The sequence below is a fragment of the Balaenoptera musculus genome, chromosome 12, assembly GCF_009873245.2.
Source record: "Balaenoptera musculus isolate JJ_BM4_2016_0621 chromosome 12, mBalMus1.pri.v3, whole genome shotgun sequence".
Lineage (NCBI taxonomy): Eukaryota > Metazoa > Chordata > Mammalia > Artiodactyla > Balaenopteridae > Balaenoptera > Balaenoptera musculus.
The window spans coordinates 20,830,083-20,850,832 of record NC_045796.1 but is presented as its reverse complement, the minus strand read 5'-3'; the positions used below and the strand labels follow the sequence as shown (position 1 = coordinate 20,850,832).

Below are 20,750 nucleotides of genomic sequence, written 5' to 3'. Positions count from 1 at the left end.
CCTATGTTGACTGCCTTCTTATTAAAAGCACAGCCCCCTAAGGTCTGTTAGCAAAGTCTGTGTGAAGACCTGAAGCAACAGTTCTCTATGTGAGCCTGCACCTACCTGCCACACCTCATTCGGTTAACTGCATTTGTCTCCCAAGCCTGATGTGGGTAATTGGAACCTCACCCCAAAGGGTCATAGAATGTCCGAGTTTAGAGGGAGAGGCAAGGCATCCTAATAATTGTCGGTCCCTAGTGGTGAAGTTAAAGAGTAGACAACAGATGTAGGCAAGTAGAGGTCTGTAAAACCAACCAATACAGCTCCTTGCTAATGAACTGCCTCTGGACATATTTAGCCCAGAGACAGTTTCATTTATCTAACAGTTTATTTATTCATTCAGGAAACTTTTGAGTTGCACCTGAGGTTTGCTACGTAATTTGCTAGGGGCTGAGCATACATCAGTTCCTAAGATTGTTTTTGTTGTCACAGATTTCACCATCTAATGGCAGAGACAGACTCGAAAACAAGTGACTAAAGTAGGTATCAAAAGCACTGTCATGTGAGTATGAACACACAGCCAGGGAGACACAGATAAATCCTGATTGTTTGTACTTGGGAAGGTTGGAAAAGCTCCATAGTGCAAGTATGTAGCTTTCTAGCTGGGAAGAGACCTTGGAATAAGAATTCACTAAAGAGTGTTATCAAAACTCCTGGAGGGAAAATCCTCCGAATTAGCCATGGCTCCAAATGAGCCATGGTGTGACTTGGAGTATGCAGTAGAGCAAGAGATGTTGCTTCCCTCCCTCTTTGTTTATATGTAGAACAAGGCTGAAAGAGAGAGAAAATATAAGTTCAAGACCTAATACAGCGCCTGATGATAGGAAACACTGAATATATTTGCTAGATGAAGGAATACATTTATGTGTGCACATATTTTTTAAAGCGTAGGGAAGAATACCGTTTTATTACTGTGAGAAGCTAGAGGATTCCCATCTTAGTTTTAGCATTCATACTTAGTATTCTGATTCAGGCATCATTTTTTATGTCAATGGGGTGGAACCAAAATGAATTTATATATTAAATGTTCATTCAGGGACATTAACCAAAACTTTTAAAACACTATGGAGATTTTAAAAATTTTGTCTGCATACCAATGAAAAGTAAGCCTGTTTTCTTTCCCTTTTTTCATGTAGCTTTATTAGTGCTATCAAATTTAACGACTCTGCTGCCCTTTTTTGCTGTCATACTATAATGACTTCAGATCTGTATATGATGCTGATTTAGCCTTGCAAGCAAGTTGGGAAAAAAAGTAAATTACATTCTAACATATTCTCCTTATGTTTGTATCATTTTTTTTTTCTGCTTGCATTCTCCAATAATGAGTTAAGTGCCTTTTTTAAACCAGAAGCTAAGAAATCCTGTCATACCAGCAATACCTATTTGTTACAGTTCAGATGCCTTGCATAATGGATGTGCGTCCCATGCGGTCACGATCACACAAGGTTCTGTTCTTTGAAGGGCCCTGCACTTGATGTAATGCTCTACTGCCGCCATCATGAAATTCTTAGTAATATTTGGACAAGGGGCCCTGCAATTTCACTTTACACAGCGTTCTGCAAATTATATAGCCAGAGCTGCTCGCATCAAAAAGAAAAACATTAATGTATGTTTTGACATACATAAAGCAACACTTTTACAATAGCAAAAGCCTCTTCAAACTTACTGCAAGCATCTCTTTTCTCCTCAAGTAAGTAAGCTGTCCTGAGTCCCCACTCTGAGTTATATGTCCCTCATTGTAACTTGTCATGTCTCTGTTTGTTGATGTTGGCTGAGTTGTGACCATTATTTGTCCTCCCTTTCCTGTTGACTCGCTAAGTGTACTTCTGTTCTGTCTCTTTACCTGACTTCTGGGATACTACTCTATCCTGATTTTCTTCTCACCTCACTGGTAGCTCCTTCTCAGTTTCCTTTGTTAATTCCTCCTTCTTTCCTCAGCCTCCTAAAATTGGGACGCCTCAGGGGTCAGGCCATGCCAGATTCTTTATATTGTACTTATTCCTTCCTGAACTCATCTGACCTCCTGGTGAGTTTTACATGTCATCTGTCAATCACTCCCAAATTTATATGTTTACATACCATCTCCACCTGGGAATCTCCAGCTTAGTATATGTCTGAACTAAATTCCTGAACCTGCCGTTCAAAACTTGTTCTACCCAGTCTCCCTCATTTCAACTGATAGAATCCTATTCTGATTGCTAGGTAAAAAATAATCACCTTCAATCTTGTCTTTCTTGCGTATTCAGTCTGTTAGGAAGTCTTGTTGGTTCTACATTCAGAACACAGAATTTGAGTCTGTCTACCTCTTACCAGATGTTCAGAGCTACAATTACGTCTGTGTTATTCTCAGCACAACAGCCAGAGTGTTCCTATTCAGATAAATCAGAAGTCTGTAGTGACTTCCTATGTAATTCAGAATAAAGGCTACAGTTCTCACAACGGTCTGCAAAACCTACATCATCTGACCTACCTCGCACTGACACCTTGCTCATCTTATTCCTACTATTTTCTCTCCTATATGCTGGTTTCAGCTACACTGTGCCTTCGGTCACAGTACCGTGCTGTCTTCTATGCCTGGAATGCTCTTTCCCTGGTATCCACATGGATAACTATCCATTGCTTTCAAATGTTTGCTCTATGGCACCTTCCAAGTGAAGCCTACCTAGACTTCTCTACTTGAATTGTAATTCCCATACCAGTACTCCTAAGCTCTCTTATTTTCTTCTGCTTTTCTCTTTTTTCCATAGCGTTTATCATCATCTAAGATAATTATTTTCTATCGTATCTTTGTCTACTTCTGGCATTCTAGATGCTCAGTTAATATTTGTTGAACGTTGAGTGAATGAAATATACCCAGAGATAACAGGTCCTTTGGTATGAATGTTCCTTTTTCCTCTTTGTCTCTCTATAATCCTTTTTTATTTGTATGAAAAAATATTACATTTTGAAAATATTTCTACTTTTAAATAGCTGAATCTTTAATAAAGATAATAGCTGGCAGAAATGTAAGCAACAGTCTTTCCCCAAGAGCTGGAAATAACGTACTTGAAGTTATAAGAAAATTTATCAACACCATTATACTTTATGCCTTAATATTGTAGTCAGGTAAGAGGTTACCCAAGAGGTTACCTTTTTCCTGTCTTAATACTGCCTAAATTATTCAAAACTAGAGTTGGAAGGATTTTTTTATGGGAGAAAAGAATAGGCATATTTTTGATTGTTGAAGTAGGTTTTAAAATATAGCTTATTCTCCCAGTGTTTGAGATTCCCTCTTGTGTCTAAATTTGACACCTTAAAAGCTAGATGAGTTAAGATCCCTAACAAACATAGGGAGTGACTTAAACATATGGAGTCTCTCATTTAGTAACTACGTTGTCATGTATTGCATTTATAAATAAATCTAACTAACTTCAGAGAGGTCATTGAAGAAAAACATAATGCAAAAGTTTTATGATTGTTATAAAAAGTATGCTTCTAAAACACATTTGTAATTCTTAATAATGCTGTTCTTTAAAAGTAGTAATTTGTTCAGTTATAAATGAACTTGATTCCATTTGGCATTCTTTTCTTAAAAGCATAATTTTTAATTGTGAAAATAATTTATTACAGATTTTATAAAATAAAGAGCAAAATACTAGCCATAATTTTACCACTCTAAAACATCCATTTTCATTTTGGGTTATTTTCTTTTCGCATATTCACCTTTCACACAGTTTTAGTAGGGTACATAGTTTTTTTCCTGTCTTTTCCACTTAGATACATGTCATATCTATTTCTTCATGTTGCTATGCAGTCATTTTCACAATAATTTTTCAAGGTTATTTAATGATCCCTAGTGTAACTGTATTGTAGTGAACCTAAATATTTTCCAGGTGTTAGATGTTTAAGTTGCTTTCATTTTTTTAATCAAAAATAATGTTATAATGAAAACTTTTGTGTTTGTAGCTCTTTTTGGATCATTTTTTTAGGATATAATCCCAAAGGCGAAATTCTTATTTCACACAATATGAACATAGTAATGACTCTTGGTATATTGCCAACTTACTTTCCCAAACGACTGAACCAGTTTTCTGCTTCCAGCAACGCATGAAAGTAAAGTTTCACTGCAACCTTGCTTACGATTTCTCATTTTTGTCCCTTTTTCCTGTGGACCTTGTATTGTTCGCATGAAAACGCCAGTATTCCATGTCAGCATGGCAGTTTAGAAAACAGTTTTAGGATGCCCAGTTTAAGTTCTCTCCCAAAAAGAAGAAAGAGGGAAAAAGGGTGGCTGTGTTTGATTTAGCTGTGCCTAGAAGGATAGGAAAAAAGTCCACTGTTTGTTGGACTGATCAGTTGAAGAAATATGATATTTATACCGAATTAGTGTGAGTGATGTAATCTGGCTAATTTTACCACCACAGAGGTTTACATTGACGTTTTATTCTGGAACAAAGTGGTTCACGAAAAGACACTACATTTATTTGTTTGCCTTCTGAGAATCTGAAGTGACTTAATAGTCTTACAACACAGTTTGATGCTTACCAAACATTTTGACTTCATCTTGGAGGACCACATAATTCTGCTTTGCTCATAATTAAATAATTTACCCCTTACAAAAGTTAAATTCAATTGTTCCTGCTAATGGAGGTTTGGGTACTGGTTTTGTTTATTGTAGATAAAACAGCTAGAACTTTCCCCCACAGTAACAGTGAATAAAGTCCGAGGAAAGAAACTCGGTCTCGGAGAAGAGCTGAGACTGATGGTAAGACTTTCAATTAGCATCATTTTTGTAGTAACTAGTTATTCTACAGCACTGAATAGTTTCAAGGTATGTTCGCATTCAGTATCTCACCTGTGAAGTTAGTAGAGTGATTTTGTTATTAACCTGCAGAGAAGTTACGGGACAAATTCAAGGGCTCGTGGTGGGTAAAGGTGTGCCTAAATGGTGTGCACTGGACTGTTGACACAAGGCTGTTGGCTGCAAATCTCTATCTGGTTTTACTACACCACAAAACACTTTTTAAAAATGCCTCCTGATTCTTTCATACACAAATTCATTGAGTTTCTACTCTGTCCTCTGGGACATAGATGTGAACCTTCAGAACATTCTGGTGTAGGAGTCAGGTCTGCAAAGAAGCCAGGACAGAAATGCATGGTGAACGCTCCAGCAAAGTGGATGCCAAGCGCTGTAGTGGCAAAGAGGAGAGTGGGCTGGCTCTGCCGGGCAGGGGATGTTTATACTGATGGTGAGTTTGGTATTAGAGCTGGGTCCCTAAAGGGTCAGGAAGGGTAACCCTTGTGGATCTCTTTGACTTTGACCAGTGAGGATCAGTGAGATTGCTAAGAAAGCCCACAGATATTATGTCTTGAGAAATAACTTTTTCTGTGAAGAGCTCTAAGGAGATGACTACTTTCCTCCCCTGCTGCTATGCTTTTTTCTTCCGCAGACCAACTTTGTATGAGCTACTCCCATTTCCCAGGAGTTTTCCTTCCTTGAATCCCACATTTTCTTTCATGTCAGTTTACTCATTTCTTTATTCATTCACCCAACAGACATACCGAATGCGGAGATTAAATAATGAGAAGGAGCCAGTCTTTGGAGATGTGAAGCAAAAGCTTTCTGGATTGCAAAGGCCACGAGGCGGGAAAAGCTTGACATATTCTAGAAACAGAAATAAAGCCTTTGAGACTGGAAATTAGGGTGTATCAGTAGTTGAGGTTCAGAGAGTAGGGAAGCTCTGGATCTTGGTAGGAAGTTGAGAATTTTTTCTAAGTGCAGCAGGAAGCCATTGGAGGGTTTTTAGCAGAAGAACAAAAAGATCTAATTTAACAAAAAGATCATGTAATTTTAATATGATCTAGAAAGTTTAAAGAAAAGTGCATCCCAGTGACCTTTGCCACTTGATATACAGACAATGCGGATAATGGCTTTAGATTAAAGAGAGGCGAGGGGACAGTTGTGATTTAAAGAAGAGGGGATGACACCGGGATTTAGTGCACACCCACGTGTTTGTCATTCTTCTCCCCCTGTCTCAGTCCAGTGTGACAAGTTGCCAGCTGAGGACAGAGGGGATGGCAGGGATTCCCCTGCTCCCTCCAGGTTCTCTCAGACCCTGTGTTCATACTAAGGGGCTTGCAGGATCCTGTGCATCTCCATGTCAGTGCTTCCAGGAGCAACCGATAGTACTGCTGTCTCCTTGGCAGCAATTCAGCCATCACGGTGAGCGATGTCACGTTCATGATGCAAATGAAGAGGAAATGATTGACTGATAAGACTTTCTTACTTAAGCCATGCCGGTCACTTCTTTATACCGCCTTATCCCTTAATCCCCTGCCTTCCCATGAACTAATAGCGGGTGGGGAGAAATGTTCCCCGACCATTCAGGAGGATCACTGAGAATCTCCCTTTAGGCATTTGAAGTTGACTAAGAAGCAATTTACTCTGCTGCCTGACACTCATGGAAACAGCAGGAGCCACTGAAGAGAAGTGGGAGGGAAGGCGGGCTCTGCTGAAGGGCTTGTTGGGTTCATAGAAATGATTGAGAATGAAAACTGTGATTTTACTAGTTAAATTCTGATATGCGCATCAGGTCTTCATCAGTCTGACATTCCGGGGCTTCATTTCATTTAAGTGAGCATGCAGAAGCTACCTAATAGGGAAAACAATGAGGGACTAAATTACCTTACCTGTTATTCTGTTTTCTTGAATTGCTTTTCCCCTAATTACCTTTAATCTGATTCCAAGTTCTTTTTCAAAACACACTTCACACATTTTTGAGACGGTTGCTTGCTGTCCCCTCCACCTCCCTCCCTCCTCTGTGTGTTTCCTCAGTGCCCTATTTATACGGCTCTCAAAGACGGGTGGCACTTACCACGTTCTCACTAGCACTATTCTCTCTCTTTATAAGTTCCTTAAGAGTTCGAATCATAGGCTTATTAATTGCTGTCTTCTCTTGTGCCTGGCGTATTTCTTTGTAGACTGTATGAATTTAATATGAGTTCTGAAATTCTAATTTTGGTGGAAACGTTTGTTGGAAAATTCTATCATACACTCTCATGCCACCTTGGGATGGCAGGGAAGTCGAATATTACGGCCATGGGACAATCATTGTGCCCTCCATTTATTATCCTTGACTCTTGAGGTAGCTGAGTCTCTATCCCTTTATATTAAACACCTTAGAGCACGCAACTTTTAAAATACAATTTTCAGTTTTATTTTTTGACATTATTCTGTATCTTTTTCTTGTTACAGCTGATCGTGGGTCTTTTAGGCCCAAGCTTCATTTATGTGTGTTTGTCTGGGAGGGGGATTAGGATCTTTCCACCTAGGTACTAGAATAGAAAATGCATAAGCTTTGTGACAGGTTGCCACACGGAGAACTTTTAGGTTGATGGCCAAGCTTGAGTCGGCAAGGTAGCCAGATATCTGCTGTATGAAGAAATATGTGGTTACCAGGTACCTCTCCTAACAACCATAAAGCATTTTTTCCCCCTCTAACTTTCATGATATAAAATATTTTTACAGAAGTAGTTACCCTTAACATCCACTCATTCAGCTCTGACAGTGCCAGCCTGCTAAGCCTGGCAAACACTTCCCTCAGGACCTTTGCAATTATAGCTCCCTGTGCCTGGATTGCTCTTTTGCCACCCTCCCTCTTATGGCTGGCTCCCTCACTTCCTTCAGGTCTTTCTTCAAAGATCACTGTTGATGCCTTCATGATAACTTATATAAAATATTACCAAGTCCATGGGGCAATATTACCCACCCAACCCTCCCTTTCCCCTTATCCTGTGTGGCTGATTGCTAAAATAATGAAACTTGCTCTCTGTGTCCAAAACTCCATGCAAAGGGACATTGTGGTTCCCTTCATCAAGAGATGAACTATATTTTTCCATTCTCTTGAATCTGTGCTGGCCTTATGACTTGCTTCAAATGATAGAATGTGGTGGAAGTGATGTGCAGATTCTTAGAGCTGTGCGGTCTAATACGCGAACCCTTGCCACGTGTGACCATTTCTATTTAATTTAAATCGATTACAATTAGATAAAATTTAAAATTCAGTTCCTTAGTTGTACCAGTCATTTTTCAGGTACATACCAAATAGCAACACACAACTAGTGTTGCCATATTGACCTGCATAGCTGTAGAACATTTCCATCATTATAGAAAGTTTTTTTTGGACAGAGCTATTGTAGAGCTAATGCCTCAAAAGATCTTGCAGTTTTCACTCTGCCCTTTGGGAACACCAATCATCATGTTGAAGAAACCCAGTCCAACCTATTGGACAATTCGAGACCATATAGAGGGAAACCGAGGTGCTCTAGCTAATAGCCAGCAGTAATTTCCAGACATGTGAGTGAGACCATCTTGGACTTCTATTCCCATTCAAGTCACAGATGATTACAGCCTTAGGAGTAATCCCCCATGGCAGTAGCAGAAGAGCTGGTCAAATTGCCAGTCCACAGAATCATGAAAAATAAGTTGTCATTGTTTTAAGCCAATATGTTTTAGATGGATTTGACACAATAGTAATAACAGTTACTACCTTCAATCTAATGACTGCATTCATTTTGAAACAATGCCCTATGCAGTTACCTCGTGAATTAGGATATGGAAAAACGAGGGAAGATGAAGTATCACCCCTTTCAGTGAGATCAGTTCCTTGTTTAGGGAGAGAAAAGGATATTTGCTATTAATAAAATAATGACCCACAGCAAACTGAAATACTTCGTACTTACTAGCTGAGTTAGATTATAGGGGAAAATTAACTTTGCATCAAAAATTATTTACCAGGCTTCCCTACTGGCGCAGTGGTTAAGAATCCGCCTGCTAATGCAGGGGACACGGGTTCGAGCCCTAGACCGGGAAGATCCCACATGCCGCGGAGCAGTGAAGCCCGTACACCACAACTACTGAGCCTGTGCTCTAGAGCCCGCGAGCCACAACTACTGAGCCCATGTGCCACAACTACTGAAGCCCATGCGCCTAGAGCCCGTGCTCCACAAGAGAAGCCACCACAATGAGTAGCCCGTGCACTGAACGAAGAGTAGCCCCCGCTTGCTGCAACTAGAGAAAGCCCGCACACAGCAACGAAGATCCGACACAGCCAAAAAGAAATAAAATAAATTAATTAAAAAAAAATTATTTACCAATAATTTTCAAACTAGTTCAAATAATCCAGAGCTAACTGGAATCCAATAATTATTCCATTTTAGGGTAATCAGATTTGGGAGACTTTGGTATATTTTGCTTGGTCATAATTTAAAATCATACATAGTATTTAATTCTGAAAGCATGTCTTCTTTTATTCATTGTTCCTCAAGCGTTTATTGAGTACTTTCTGTATATGTCTAGACAGGCACTGAGAATTTTGAATGAGTAAGAGGTGAGCCAACCTGGAAGAACTGACAGTGTAATGGAGGGGACAGAGGCATGGTCACAATACATCAGGATGAACTGTGTTAAAGAAATAGGATGTGCTCTGGGAACACTGAGGTGGGAACATACTACATATACAAGATGAGCTTTTACCTTGCAGATGAGGGGGGAGAGAGGTTAGTAAATAGAGTGCCTAGAAGACATTTTTGGAAAAAAGAGCAGAATTATTTTATTTTAATAACTTTATTGAGATACTATTCACATAACATGAAATTCACTCTATTAAAGTGATCAGTTCAGTGGCTTTTAGTGTATTCAGAGTTGTACCACCATCATCACTATCTATGATAGTTTTGGAACATTTTCATTACCCCCCAAAGAAGCCTGACCCATGAGCAGGTACACATTCTTTCCTCAACCTCCCATCCCTAAGCAGTCACCAATCTACTTTCTGTCTCTAGACACTTACCTATTTGGACATTTCATAGTAATGGGTTTTTGTGTGTGGCTTCTTTCACTTAGCATAATGTTTTCAAGATTCAACCATGTTGTAACATGTATCACTATTTCATTCATTTTTGTTGCTGAGTAAGATTCCATTGTGTGGATATACAACATTTTGTTTATCCATTCACCAGTTGATGGTGACTTTTTTTGGGTTTTTTTTTTTTTGGCCGCACCGTGTGGCATGCGGGATCTTAGTTCCCTGACCAGGGATGGAACCCATGCCCCCTGCAACGGAAGCGTGGAGTCCTAACCACTGGACCACCAGGGAAGTCCCCATTCACCAGTTGATGGATGTGTTTGGGTTGTGTCCACATTTTGGCTCTTATGAATAATATTGCTATGAACATTCATGTACAAGTTTTTATGTGAACATATACTTTTAGTTCTCTTAGGTATGTACGTAAGAGTGGTATTGCTGGGTCATATGATAACTATGTTTAACATTTTTAGGCATTTCCAAATTGTTTTTCAAAGTGGATGCACCATTTTAAGCATCCCAACAACGGTGTAGGATGGTTCCAACTTCTTCACATCCTTGCCAATACTTGTTATTGCCTGAGAACAGAATTGTTTTGAATGAAAATAAAAAGTCATTAAAATAGAAAAAATTCCAATTAAATTATGTTATACTCATTTAAGACCGCCCAAATATGTCGTGATATTTGAACCTAAATCTGAATGACACTTTGTAGCTCTGTGTACAAAACAACTCTGTTGGAGTCTAATTATCTTATCATTAATGTTCACCAGGTGGTTAGGAAATGCTGGTTTTCTTTTTTTTTTTAAAGAAATTCACGTTATTTTTTTATTTTATTTTATTTTATGACTGTGTTGAGTCTTCGTTTCTGTGCGAGGGCTTTCTCCAGCTGCGGCAAGTGGGGACCACTCTTCATCGCGGTGCGTGGGCCTCTCACCATCGTGGCCTCTCTTGTTGCGGAGCACAGGCTCCAGACGCGCAGGCTCAGCAATTGTGGCTCACGGACCTAGTTGCTCCGCGGCATGTGGGATCCTCCCAGACCAGGGCCCGAACCCGCGTCCCCTGCATTGGCAGGCAGATTCTCAACCACTGCGCCACCAGGGAAGCCCCCGGTTTTCTTTTTTGTCTAATTGAGAGGTAAAGGGCAGTGAAATGATTATATGTGTAGTGCTGTCGAAAGTTAAACCCATTTCTGACATGCAATTAAATATAACTGAAATAGAACAAATTGAATAACAAAATTAAATTTGCAAAGTAGAGTATGAACAGATATTAAATGTATGCTGTCCTCTAGGATATTTGGGTGGTGAGTTGGCGTTAGAGCTCGAGCCCCATATTTTTACTTTCTCTGCGTAGTTCCCACCTGCCCACGCTTGCCTCCTCTACTTCCCTACCTCGGCGTCTCCAAGGAGTTCAGGAGACATTCCCCCGCCAACACTCCGTGCAGAGAGGATTGTTTTATGAAGCGCTGGGGTTTAGTGGTCAGGAAGGAAAATAGATTCTCCAGACCTGTGGGGCTTTCTCTCAGACTCAGACTTTTTTTGTGGCCATGCCGCGTGGCACGCAGGATCTTAGTTCCCTGACCAGGGTTCAAACCCGTGACCCCTGCAGTGGAAGCTCTGAGTTCCAATCACTGGACGGCTGGGGAAGTCCCCAGACTTGTTTTTTTTAATGACTATCAGAGATCTGACAATGATACTATAAACAAACAAAAATATATATCTGACAGCCCCCCACCATCACCACCGTCTTGTCCAGCTCTTCAATGACTTTCCAGCACGCAGTATTTGTTAAGTCTCAGGTGCGCAGGACACAGTCACTGTCACGCCATTTCTCTCTACTCCTTGCCTGCCCTTCTCATCCCTCCCCACCTGTGATGGTCTCTTTCAACTTCATTACCAGTGTTTTTCTGTTGTTCAGTTTCAGTTTTTTTATGTAAGATTATTCTGATATTTCTAGAAATTAAAAATTTTTGCTTTTTATTTACTGTGGAAGATGAGGATATGGCCTCCAAATACCCCGTCATCCCAACATATATCAAATGCTGTTAAAAAAATACTTATGTTCAGAAGGACTTTGTTGATTCTAAAATACTATTAGAGTGTAATATTTTAGAAAATGAAAAGTTGAGTTTTCATAATGCTTTGCCGAGGAACTGTATTAAAAGCAAAATATTAGAGCCAGTAGGTGTTTATGTACATAATTTAAGAGGTAACAATATTAAGAGTAATTTTGATTTAGCTACAGTATTAAAATAGCACATGAGAAAGTCTTCATTTACTCTTATCTTGCAGTAGTCACTGGACGAGTTTTGTTGTTTTTAAACCCTAGTCAATTAAGTTTTAATCACCAAACATTTTATAGGAGCAGAGGTGAAAGTTTGACCCTACTTAAAACCACAGAAGTGCTAAAGACAAACTATTCTGAGACATATATTTGCATGAAAAACCTCACAAGGGAAAAATTGTAATTGCCTCAGCATGAGAGATGGAATATATTTTAAGATAATTGGAGAATGTCTTTTATGTGTTCTCTTTGGTTTAGTTTTGATTTCATGTACTTTAATTTGTTTCTATCTCTTAATTTTTTTCTTAATATATTCCAAAGAATGTAAAACACTTCTGAGGATCTCATTACTACTTGTGAAATCGCCTCTATCTCTACCACTGGATGTAATTTTTTGGTCAGTCAGTCTTATAAGAAAAAAGTATCTTAGATTTAGCAGTCTGATGGTAGTGATAACCCTAAAAGTACATTTTGTGTAAGATCAGATATACTGTAGCAATTTCCCTTAGGTGAATATTGTAAATTTTGGAGGTTCTGATTTTTTTTTCATATAAGTTCTACAGGAATCATCTTTTTGCTTTTATTCATGTTTCATCATTCATATGTGTAAAATTTACATTTTTACTTCTGATCTCGCTAACATGCTGGTGATTAGACATTCCCTTGACAAGTGTGATCAGAAGTGGTCTAATTGAAGATGTTCCATGACTTGAACACATAACGTTACAAATTCAACTTTTGCTTCTCTTTGCAAAGGCACTGAGACGTGAGTTAAAGGAGAAAGAGTATTCTGTCCTGAATGCTATAGACCAAGCTCGAGTTTTCCTGGCTGATCAACCAATTGAGGCCCCTGAAGAACCAAGAAGAAACCTACAATCAAAAACAGGTGAGACTGATTTCTTTAGTACATCATAAAAACACAGGTGAGAACAAAACACCAGAATCAACAAGAGAATTTTCTTACAGCATATCAGGACCTGATATTTTAAAATTTCTTACAGAATTTCAGGATCTAGTATTAAAATTTCTCTTTTAAGTATTACTTTAGTCAAATATGTCATTTTAAACAAATATTTAGATTCTTTTTTTTTTTTTTTTAATTTATTTATTTATTCATTTATTTAATTTTTGGTTGCATTGGGTCTTTGCTGCTGCACGTGGGCTTTCTCTACTTGCAGTGAGTGGGGGCTACTCTTTGTTGTGGGGCGCAGGCTTCTCACTGCGGTGGCTTCTCTTGCTGCGGAGCACGGGCTCTAGGCGCGCGGGCTTCAGTAGTTGCGGCACACGGGCTCAGTAGTTGTGGCTCGCGGGCTCTAGAGCACAGGCTCAGTAGTTGTGGCGCACGGGCTTAGTTGCTCCGCGGCATGTGGGATCTTCCCAGACCAGGGCTCGAACCCGTGTCCTCTGCATTGGCAGGCGGATTCTTAACCACTGCGCCACCAGGGAAGCCCAAATATTTAGATTCTTAAATTAAAAAATAAAATGGCTGTATACTTCAGTATCATTATTTTAATGGGGAATTAACTGCAGAAAAATACTTTGTTAAAAAGCATAGTGTAACTAAAAATAATTTCTTTAAGAAATAAAAATTTATATTTCTTATATTTAAACTACATGATAAATAATTGTAAGTAGAAGAATATTTAAAATACAAGAGTAAACATAAATTATTTAAATATCTAGAAAGTAAGATTATTTAACTTCTCTTTTTCAAGATTACTTTTTTAAATAAGACACGAAAGCCCCTTTCTTTTACAAGCAGACAACAGAATTTCTTTAATTTAAACATAACAACCTATATTATTTATGTACTTTGGCTTAAAACTGAAACAGTATCTACCTTACTAGCAGATAGTAATAAATCACATAGTAGATTTAAGAGATGAATTTGGGGGCCAACACATCTTTATTTTGATTTTTCACTTTTGGCATAAAAGCATTCTGATGCATTTTAAAAAATAAACATGCCATTCAAAATACTTTCTCGTCATTCACTTTCCATAGTAAAAGCAGACCTGAAAGACTGCCTCATGCTATGTCCAGCATGTGTAATTCATGAGCATTTATTACTTGTAAGGGAAGTACAGTTGGAAAATGCGTTGACTGTAGCTGGAACTGGATCAGACATTTGGAAAGTAGCCATCTTCCTCCTCAGCCTTTCTCAGGGAAGCTCTACTTCAATCGGAATAAATTTCCCATCAGGATCGTGATTTTCTTGACCTGTTGTGTGTGTGTGTGTGTACAGAGACACACACAGCATACTTATCATCTCTTCGAGCGTTGGTTTTTATTTTCTGCTGGCAGTATCACTGTTTTTCTAGTCAGCCTACCGGGGACCTAAGTCATTGTTGAGTCTCCGCCTCTCTCAGTCTGCACATCACTCATGATTGTTACTTCTATCTTTGGAGAATTATGCCTTCTGAATTATATATGTATTATACACACACACGGACATACGTATGCCCACAACATGCACACAGCTACATAGCAGGTGGTTGAATGACTTGTATGCGGAGCACACTCGGGTGTGGGTAGGAAGCGATTAGCTGGGGCAGGATCGCTGGAAGCAGCAGCCCAGAGTGGGGAGCAGAGCGGCTGTGTGTCAGGGGAAGTCAGCAGAGCTGGGGCGGGGGAGGTGGGGTCAGGGGCTGTGCCTGGACAGCACGTAGGAGTGAGGAGCTTGTACGTGCTGTCTGGTGCAGATTACAAGGCCCTGGAAAAGTTGGACAGAGCATTCGACTTAAATACAGCAAGAAGAAGGCGCTATTTCCCTGGGTTTTTGTTTTCTAAGCTTGGAAGAAAAATAAGAAGTTCACCTGTCTCACCTTATCCAATTTAAAGTCTACCTTAAATCTGCTTGTCTCATCTCCTTGCTTCTCCAGTACTTTTCAGAGAATGGAGGAAACGTTTTTATAATAAGCTATTTCATAGCAGTAAAAAAGTGTTATATCACTAGAGTTTCACTTTGCTATAAATTTTCTTCCTCAGTGGTTAGTCAGTTTAAAGGGTAAAAACATATTGCTTTTGAGTCCTTATTTTGCTGTTACATCAGGACATTTTTAAGACCTATTTTCATATACTATATTTGGGAGGCAAGAAAAAAAGTCATGTCAGTTTAACTTTATGATTTTTTTTGTTTTGGAGTGGTTTTTTTTGCTTGTTTTTTTACAATTAGCAATTTTCACGCTTTCTCCTTTCCTGATATTATTTTGTGTAATGTTGGCTGACTTTACCTCTTGTTAAAAGTAAATAAAAGAAAATTATCTGTAATAGCTTTTATACTTTGTTGTTTACCATGACTTACGAACAACTGCTATCAGTAATAGTGTTTGAACGTTAGTTGTCTTGTGTGATGCTACTCAAAGTACTCAATGTTGGAGGGACTAGAGCAGGGAGAAATTGTATAATGATTTTTTGGTTCTATTTAATAAGCATTTATGGAGTATGCTATGTGTAATGTGCCAAAGGACACACCAAGGTGAATCCATCTCTTTGTTTTTAAGTAACTATTCCAGAAAATACTTCTTGCCATGATTTTTCTCTCCCAAAGCCTTTTCTCCTGGCTCCTTTTTTTTCTGTTATCAATCATCTTATAGTGTCATATGTGTATATATGCATTTTATGATAGCTTATGGAGTTTTATTTTATTACTGCATAGCACAGGATGAGTTGCTCTCAGGCATCTTTTAATTGATAAATGCTGTTGAAAACAAGCAAACTAATTATTTCAACCAAGTGATCAGTTGCTGACAAAGAATTTTATCAGGTATGCTCTGCTAGATATTTTCTTTTTTCCCCCAGTTTTATTGAGATATAATTGACATAACATTGTACAAGTTTAAGGTGTACAACATAATAATTTGATACTTGTATATATTGTGAAATGATCACCACAGTAAGTCTAGTTAACATCTATCACCTCACATAATTACAATTTTTTTTCCTTGTGATGAGAACTTTTAAGGTCTACTCTCCTAGCAACTTTCAAGTATGTATTTTTAAACATTTAAAAATCATTACTAATATTAACTGCCCTATTTCAGCCCCTAACCATCTTTTGCTAGGACTTTTCAGTGCTTTCTTTTTTTTTTTTTTTTTTTTTGGGCACGCTGTGTGACTTATGGGATCTTAGTTCCCTGACTAGTGATTGAACTCACGCCCTTGGCAGTGAAATTGTGGAGTCCTAAACACTGGACCGTCAGAGAGTTCCCGCAGTACTTTTTGTGTGTGTACATCTTTTTTTTTTAATTTTAAATTTTATTTCTTTTTTTATACAGCAGGTTCTTATTAGTTATCCATTTTATACATACTAGTGTATATATGTCAATCCCAATCTCCCAATTCATCACACCACCACCACCATCCCCCTCCACTTTCGCCCTTTGGTGTCCATACGTTTGTTCTGTACATCTGTGTCTCTATTTCTGCCCTGCAAACCGGTTCATCCGTACCATTTTTTTAGGTTCCACATATATGCGCGTTAATATACGATATCTGTTTTTCTCTATCTGACTTACTTCACTCTGTATGACAGTCTCTAGATCCATCCACGTCTCTACAAATGACCCAATTTCGTTCCTTGTTATGGCTGAGTAATATTCCATTGTATATATGTGCCACATCTTCTTTATCCATTCATCTGTCGATGGGCATTTAGGTTGCTTCGCAATACTTTCTTAATTGGTATCCCTGCATCAACATAAATAGATGCTACAGTGATACATCTAAAACACAAAACTGGCATTTAAAAGCCACTGGTAGTCACTGACATGGGATCTGAGCTCCTTTACCTGCCATACAAGGCTGCACAGTGATTTGGCCTCAGTTTTCCAGTGCGGCAGCATCTCATGCCTCTCTCTGCTCCAAACTAATGTCCATTTGACACCCACCAGCTTCTCATGATGTCCTGCAGGTAATGGTCTTCTTAACTTTATTCTGTTGTCCATTCTGGTTTTTTTCTGCCCATAGGTCCCTCCTACCTGATCTCCAACTGCTTCCTCCTTTGCCTGCCCAGCCCCTGCTCATTCTGTCCCACTCACTGCAGGCTTTGTTTCTTACTGGACCCATTCCTCTCCCAGCTCTCCTCCTTGCCTCCCTGGTACCCTGTCATCTCTCTGACTATATTATTAATATCTGTATCTGAAGCTCAGCCCTGCCCTTGCTTAGTGACCTTTTTCAGTTACTGAGAATCTGAAAGAATGTGAACAATTATCTGAGCAGCCAAGATAGATATTATGTAGAAAATATAGTAAAGATCTTATTAGCTCATAGAAAAACTACCCTCTCAGAGGTATTAACTCTTACTTTAGACACTGTTGTAACTAGTTTAACTTGTTCTCCAGTGAATTATGGGTATGTAGCAAGGTGGAAATGACAGGACAGGGGAAAAGGGTGACAGTGAGAAATGACTTCAAGAAGTCTGACAACAATGAGGAGAAAGAAAATTATAAAAAGGATACATGGGGATTCTAAAATAAAACAGAGTAGTCTTTGGGGCCTTTTACAACAAAAGAAAAGCTGAAGCTATGAATTGTGGTTTGTTTATTTTTGAAGACAGAATATAAATCAGTTAAGAGAAGACGTAGGAGTTTATACTATATTTTAGTAAATTTCCTTCCAAGATGGCAACCGTAAAAAAAAAAATCAGGTTAAATGAATGAAATGTAGCTCTCTGGATCACTCAGCTACCCAGAATTACTCATTCCGCTTATAAATGGTTATTAAGTCAACATAATTTTTAATCAGACTAAAATTACCTGAATAATTACAGAAATTTTACGCAGTTCACAACTTTGTCAATAGTTCCCTTATCTTGAGTGATATGGAACTACTTAATTGGATTTCAATTGTGTCATGTCAGTGTATAACATTTCCTCTTAGTGAAGTTGAATTGTTTCTCATTTGATTTTAACCACCTGGTTTATATCTGTTAAAAAGTAGAACAGTGGAACAACAAATGTCTCATCATTATTCACATTGTTCTTTGTATTTGTACTTCTCATACCACTTTTGTATTCTCCTAACTATCTCAATGAGTTGAGCAGATCATACAGTATGCCTTTTTTAAAAAAATTTAAATAAAAATACAAAGGCTAAGAAAATATTGTGGTGCTGACCAAGGTCATCAGCTAATGTAGGGTAGATCGAGGGACAGAGCACTAAGCTTCTATGTTGGTGACTCTCCTTAACCCCTGGATTTTTGTCTGGCTTTCAACTCATCCTTTCATTTTTATCTCCTCTCTCTTTCTCTCTGCTCACTGGCCACTGACCTCCTAGCTCCTTCTTGACTTTCAGTGTCTAGAGCCTCTTAACCCTGCATGAATGTTTCTTGGCTTCTTCCTTGTTCACCCAACCTCCCTGCTGTTCTCAGTCCCAGATTTCAATTCCTTTGAAAACCACACAGCTGCATAGTGAAAGTAGATGTCCAAGACAGCCCGAACACCTCTTGAGGTAGTCAGGGAATACACGTGCCTTCTCACATGTTCGTTACCTGCAGCTTAGGTTAAAAGTCAAAATTGCACAGGGGAGTTAGAGCCTTATGTCTACGTCCCCCTCTCTACCACACACACAGATGCAGGCAGGTGTGTATGCAGATGTGCACACACACACACATTTTATGAGTTGAGGCTATGGTATCGATTACTAAATTAACACTTTAATAGGATATTTCACCTCTAACAGTGTTTAGAAAATTATACAAATGATTATATATGTGGGTGTAGAAAAACTATTTTCCTCTGCTCAGGTTTTAATTTTAAGACAAAAAAAGATTGCATTTTTTTGTTCATAAATTTCCCCTTGAGTCTTCTTTAAAATTTATTCCAGTCAAGGCGTTACTATTACTACAACTATTATTTTACTGCAGGCTGTCTGAACATTATTTCTTTTTCAGCCTGGTGAAGTTACTTAATTTATTTTGTTTCATTTAAATGATAGAGGAAAAAAAAAGCAGCTATTGCTTTAGTGTGTTCATAGTTGTATGTAGTGTCTATAGTTGTGTATGTGTGTTGTTTATTCATACACAGCTTTTTATAGTTGTATACGATTGTACCTGTGATTAATGGCTAATAGTAAACCTTTCAGATAAAAAAGTATGTATGGATTAGTGTTCTTCCTCTTTGGTCTTTGACAGCTGTGTGTGTATTTAGTAGTAGTTAATATTTTAACTCAGAGTATACTGTTTTCTTTTAATTATTAAATGCTTCATAATATTTTAGAAAGCCAATTAGGAGTATTTTTCACCTATGTGAAATCTCATATATTTTATGATACAACAAAGAAGTAATAAATGACATTTTTCGGTCTACTATGTCAGTCCATTTTGTGCCAGTATTAGCAAACTTGTGCAAATAAAATTTCATGATCATTAAATGAGTGAAAAGGTGAAATTATCATAGAGTTTAGAAATTACTTTTATATTGATTCTCAGTATAGCATAAGGTTACATAAAAAAGATGGCAATAATTATTTCCTTGCATCTCATAAAATGAGGCCAAATTACACATAACCTAACCTAAGTAATTAGGTAGTAAAACTCATGAGTGTTTTTCCCCAGGGCATTTTTTGTTTCCCTAATAACTGCTTTATTAATTAGAACCCCATTCATTGTAAATGACAGCCAGCTTCCATAAGTGTAGGCACATGGGCGAATGTATTAGCCCCCATAACCAAATTACAGTGAAGGCAAGGACACAGCTGGCCACAGGAATCGAAATGGCAGTCAGAGCCTTTCTCCATGTCTTCCTTTCTGCCTCTCTCCACAAGTTTTCATTTTCTTTGCTTTCCTATGACCTTATACCTCACAACCACATACCAGGGAGGGAAAACCCTTCTTTAGATCCAGCACATTCCAAGAGAGAGCAACAACTCACTCAGCTTGAGTAACATGGCGCTCAGGGTCTTCTGGGATTGGCAGACCCCCTTTATAAGCATCATGTTAGATGGAGGAGGAATCAATGCCCAAAAAAGGAAGGGAGAAGAGAGAAATGTTAGTCAACATAGATGTTCACAACAAATCAACATTTATCAGCATCCTACAGTGTTCCAGGCACCGTTTCCTTTAATTCTCATAACAACTCTTTGAGGTATACGTACTGTTACCACCCATTTGACAGATGAGGAAACTGAGACTTTGAGATGTTTGGATGCCTACTGTCACCCATGTGACAGAGCTGAAACACCAACTCAGGCTTGTCACAACCCTTGATGCCCTGAACCATCATAGCATACTATCTTAACTACCCCAATAATCAAAGCACTTCTAGATAATCAGTAAAAATAAGATTTTGCTTTCTGTATTCCTCTACTTATAAAAATTTCATGCAATAATTAATATGCTTTTCCCTTCATTCTTACTTTTCCTTTTCTGCAATATTAGGCTGCTTAATAGAATGATATACCAGTTCACTGATTTCCTAGCACCAAGGGAGAAGGTGTTTAGGCAATATTAGACTTTGTCTTTTTAATTTTCATAAAAAAACTTGAAGGAATAATAATTGCTTTCAGGCCTATAGACCAAGGCAATAATTTAATTAGCTTCGTTAAGTCCAAATTAGATTAGTAAAGTTATAATGCATG

General features: G+C 38.4%; 1 protein-coding gene across 11 annotated transcripts in view; it reads left to right on the top strand.

Annotated features, from left to right (window-relative positions):
• Positions 1 to 20,750, top strand: part of UTRN (utrophin) — a 504,261-nt gene that overhangs the window by 370,053 nt on the left and 113,458 nt on the right. For all 11 annotated transcript variants that reach the window (XM_036870974.1, XM_036870970.1, XM_036870976.1 and 8 more), the window contains one exon: positions 12,930 to 13,059. In XM_036870974.1, the coding sequence (XP_036726869.1) occupies positions 12,930 to 13,059 (130 nt within the window). The remainder of the gene's footprint in view (positions 1 to 12,929; positions 13,060 to 20,750) is intronic.